General features: G+C 40.9%; 2 protein-coding genes across 2 annotated transcripts in view; both read right to left on the bottom strand.

Annotated features, from left to right (window-relative positions):
- The window catches only part of exorh (extra-ocular rhodopsin), a 5,906-nt gene extending 4,254 nt beyond the window's left edge, over nt 1-1,652 (bottom strand). The window contains exons 1-3 of the mRNA XM_008319393.3: nt 1,076-1,652; nt 558-726; nt 78-243 (exon numbers count right to left, since the gene is read on the bottom strand). Coding sequence (XP_008317615.1) covers nt 78-243; nt 558-726; nt 1,076-1,436 — 696 coding nt within the window. The 5' untranslated portion in view covers nt 1,437-1,652. The remainder of the gene's footprint in view (nt 1-77; nt 244-557; nt 727-1,075) is intronic.
- A 2,141-nt stretch (nt 1,653-3,793) lies between these two features.
- ift122 (intraflagellar transport 122 homolog (Chlamydomonas)) overlaps nt 3,794-4,900 on the bottom strand; it is a 19,045-nt gene continuing 17,938 nt past the window's right edge. The window contains 2 exon segments of the mRNA XM_025059021.1: nt 3,794-4,323; nt 4,643-4,807. Of these exon segments, the coding sequence (XP_024914789.1) occupies nt 4,237-4,323; nt 4,643-4,807 (252 nt within the window). The 3' untranslated portion in view covers nt 3,794-4,236.

The raw sequence follows: 4,900 nt of genomic DNA, 5'->3' as shown, positions 1-4,900 counted from the left end.
TTCAGCCAATAACGCTCTCTCTTCTCTGGTGGCGGTGCTGTAAGGTGATGACGTGTCGCTGTTATTAATGCTCTCACCGCCCGCACGGTGCACAGCAGACGGCCGTAGCAGAAGAAGATGATGAGGAGGGGGATGGAGAAGTGGAGGACGAACATGTAGATGACGAATGAAGTGTTGTTGATCTCTGGCTTAGGAGTGTAGTAGTCGATCCCACAGGAACACTGCATTCCTTCTGGAATGTACCTGCATCCGTGGGTAAAAATAGTCCCAGAATGTCAGGCTAATATCACCGCACACACCAGCAGTTCATCACACAACACTGACACAACACTGACATAACATTTAAGGAAATGCTATTGTATTTATTTTTTAATAAATTCAATAATCGTGGGGTTTCTTAAATTCATATCTTTTGTCTTTAGATTTGTTTTAACATGAGCTCTGTCTTCTTAGTTTGTCCTACATTAAACCTGTTCATGGGTCAAAGGTCGGTGACCTCTGGTTCGTGTCATTATTTTACATATACATCATGTTAAAGTGAATAGAGGGACACAAACCGAGACCATCCACACAGAGGGGGGGCAGCACAGGTCAGCGCCATGATCCAGGTGAACGCAAGACCAGCGATGGCGTGCTTTTCTCCAAAACGGAAGTTGGTCATTGGTTTACAGACCACGATGTAGCGCTCAATGGCCAAAACCACGAGAGACCAGAGAGCGATCTCTCCTGAGACAGACAGACAGGCAGACAGACAGACAGTCGGACAAACAGTCAGACAGACAGACAGTCAGACAGACAGGCAGACAGACAGTCAGTCAGACAGTCAGACAGGCAGACAGACAGACAGTCAGACAGTCAGTCAGTCAGACAGACAGACAGACAGACAGTCGGACAAACAGTCAGACAGACAGACAGTTGGAAAAACAGTCAGACAGACAGACAGTCAGTCAGTCAGACAGACAGTCAGTCAGTCAGACAGACAGTCAGACAGACAGGATGTCACAATTATGACATTATAATTCAACATACGACATTTGTTTTTGTCTCATTAATCAAAAACCTTTTCCTCTTTTACCTCCTAAAGTTGCAAAGAATCCTTCTATGTTGCAGCCAGTGACCCCCAGGCTGAAGTATCCATGCAGTGCAGTGTAGAGTGTGACGGTGAAGCCCCCCACCACCATGAAGAGGTCCGCCACCGCCAGGTTGAGCAGCACGTAGTTCAGAGGCGTCCTCAGCTTTTTGTGTTGGACAGTGACATAGAGGGTGAGGAAGTTGATGGGGAAGGCGGTGGCGATGAGGAAGAGCATGTAGGCGGCCACCAGAGAGTACTTCCAGGGCTCGGCCAGGTAGTACTGAGGGTACTCGAAGGGGCTGCGAACCAAACCGGTCTTGTTAGACATGGGGATGTAAAAGTCGGGTCCTTCAGTGCCGTTCATGGTGTTGATGGTCGGTGGGTGTCGTAGGGTACGTGTGACCAGATGAGATCTCAGAGGTCTGCTGTGTGGAGCAGATGGAGGGATGGATGTTGTCTCCACTCTTAAACACTCTGTAGAGGAGAGATACCTTTTAACACGCCGCTGGATTAGGGATGAGCGTGGACCAAAGAGTTAGCAGAGATGGAATTAAGACACTCAATCGTATCTGCTCCTCACTCATGCACTCTCTCTCTCTCACACACACACACACACACACACACACTATGGGAGGAAAATCCAGAAATAGCTGCGCAGCATGTTAAGCATTTTTAAGATAATTGCCTGCAGCTCTTGCTATTCAAACCTAGGCATTACTGACATGTGCTTCCCCGCATCATCAGAATGAGATGAGGAGCAGACGAGGAGCAGAAGAGAAGCAGGGGAGGAGGAGCGGAGGAGGACAGAAGGAGAGCACAAATGTACTGTTCAAAGTGCAAAGGTACAACTGGTTTTTTGTCCATATCTTGAGCTTCATCTTTCAGCAGAGTTTAATGCAGACGTACACCTAAGTAAAAATGCACCAATTGGCCTAAAAATATGTAGGAATGTACTTTTCTATGCTCAAATGTCAGAAAAAATATAAAATGTATTTATCCTAATACATTCCTGAAATAGTCTTCAAAAATGAATAAAAATGCATTAGTTTATCTTAAAATATGTAGATGTTTACAATTCTATGCTTAAGTTAGAAAAAAAAATCAAATTTGTGAATGTAAACTTTTGATCTGAGGTATCCTAAAATATTATTAAATTCCCGAAAAAGGCTAAAGTTTAAAATACTGAAAATGAATTAAAATGCATGAAACTGACCTACTTGACATCAGGATTTTTCCAATAAATTACCGAAAAATAATTTTCTGGAAATATTTTTCAAAATGGATTTAATTGGCGAGAATTGGTTAAATTTTATTTAAATAAATTTTAAAAAATATTCTCTAAATCCCCTAATTTTATGAGAAACATTCGGGAAAGATACAATTTTGAACTTTTGAACACAGTAAAATAACTATAGCAGGTCAATTGGACGTCACTTGGAGGTCGATAAATGCCATTTTAAGGCATTTCTGGGGCTTTAAAACGTTCCAAAATCAATATTTCAAAAATCACCCAAAACAAGGCGTGTTTTGGGTGATTTTTGAAATATTCATAAAAAATATTTTTTGGAGTTTTAAACACAAAATATTCACTTGGCAGCATGTTTNGCCTTACTATAGCCTTACCATCGTGAAAAAATCTCAAAAAATAAAAAGTCCCCGAAATGCCTTAAAATGCAAGATTAGGTCCTAAAACATGCTGCCAAGTGATTATTTTGTGTTTTAAACTCCAAAAAGTATTTTTTATGAATATTTCAAAAAACACCCAAAACACGCCTTACTATAGCCTTACCATCGTGAAAAAATCTCAAAAAATAAAAAGTCCCCGAAATGCACTAAAATGCAAGATTAGGTCCTAAAACATGCTGCCAAGTGATTATTTTGTGTTTAAAAGTCTGAAAAAATATAACATTTTGGTACGTCAACTTGAATACAGTAAAATAACTATAGCTATATATAACTATAGTTCCTGAACAAATCTCGGAAAATAAAAGTTTCTCAAAAATGACTAAAAATACACTCAGTTGCCTAAAAATACTTAGCTACGTCCATTTTTGTGGTTAAAACTTTGAAAAAATATTCTTTTTTGGTATGTCAACTTTTGATCGCCGTAAAATACTATAGCAATAAGTTCCCGAAAAAGTCTTCGTTTCCCATAAAAATGACATATTTTTTTTAAATTCAAACACCAAAACCAAAAATTAAAAAAAAACAAATTCTTAAACTAAATGAAAAATTAAAAAAAATATTTAAAATGAAAAAAAATACTGACTTACAAGTTATTTTTCACTTATTTATTTAACTTTGTTTGAGTTACATTGACAGATCATTTTTGATTTTTTTTGGTAAACTTTTGATCAGAAGTAACATAAAAAATAAGGAAATGCACTATTTACTTAAAAATATGTAGTAATGTTCTTATTGGGGGGGTCGGGGGGCGTCTCCCTTGTTAGCATAAACAATAGAGACCTTATCATGTTGATGACATACCCCCCCTCCATATATGTATGTCCATATATGTGTATGTCCATATATGTGGATGTCCATATATGTGCATGCCCATATATGTGCATGTCCATATATGTGCATGTTCATATATGTGCATGTCCATATATGTGTATGTTCATATATGTGTATGTCCATATATGTGTATGTTCATATATGTGTATGTCCATATATGTGTATGTCCATATATGTGGATGTCCATATATGTGGGTGTCCATATATGTGCATGTCCATATATGTGTATGTCCATATATGTATGGGTTATATATATGTATAGGTTATATATATGTATGGGTTATATACATATATGGACACACACAGATTTCTATATTTCAGTTCTAGTCCCTCGTCACTTTGATCAATAATCTTTGATGTGCTGCAGTTTCTGTAACTGTTTCCACACAGACCTAATAGCAACATATAAATATTGTTTAATGTTAAAAATGCAGGTAAACTTTCAGTCCACGACTGTGTCGACACCGAGTGTTAAAAAATAAATATCTTTTACTTTACACTGTACAACAATCCTCCTTCTCAGGTGATGATGTCATCGGCTTCAATCTGATTCCCATAATCCAGGACTGGACTGATGGGCTGACGGAGAACACGGACGCTCCAGGTATTAGACTGGTCCCAGCTGCGGGTCCTGCGTGGACCGCGGGTCAGTTGGGTTCATCGATGGCTCTGCGGCAGTAAGGACAGCAGTTGTGCTGCAGCACCAGGAGTTCGTAGTCCTCACTGTGGAACATCTGCAGCAGGACACACAGAGGTCAGAGGTCACAGTACAAATACTCACCAACACCATTTAAAGATGATGTTCGCAGTATCTGCAAGTATCCAATCAGTACTTTTTGAAGTATTTACTGTATAGAGAATACTATCATCAGCCACAGGTTCTTTTTTTTTTTTTTTACTTCCTGTGGTTCAGCGTCGTCACCATGACACTGACGGTCAGGGACCAGGTGTGAAGACCATGGACCCTGAGGACGTACATCTGGGAGCCCACAAAGTGACCAGTAGGTGGTGCACCGTTGGAGGAACGTGTCGTCCTACCACAGGGGGGCGTACCTTGAAGCAGGTGGGACACATGGTGATGCTGACGTCAGGCAGCAGGGAGCGGAAGTACTCCCAGTGGAGGGGTCTGGGCCAGCGTTTGATCAGGACGTCCCTCCTGCTCATGGAGCGAAGCGCGGAGCGACTCACCTTGACGGGGACAAAGCTGGACCCCCCCTGCTGTTGGAGACGTAAGGAGACAGAAGGACACACTTAGAGTCTATGATGGCGTCCCCCCCCCAGCCCCCCCCCCCAAGCTGCTCGGCTCAGTTG

Source organism: Cynoglossus semilaevis, chromosome 10, assembly GCF_000523025.1.
Source record: "Cynoglossus semilaevis isolate Cse_v1.0 chromosome 10, Cse_v1.0, whole genome shotgun sequence".
NCBI classification, from domain to species: Eukaryota; Metazoa; Chordata; class Actinopteri; order Pleuronectiformes; family Cynoglossidae; genus Cynoglossus; species Cynoglossus semilaevis.
This window is presented reverse-complemented; position numbering and strand designations above follow the sequence as displayed.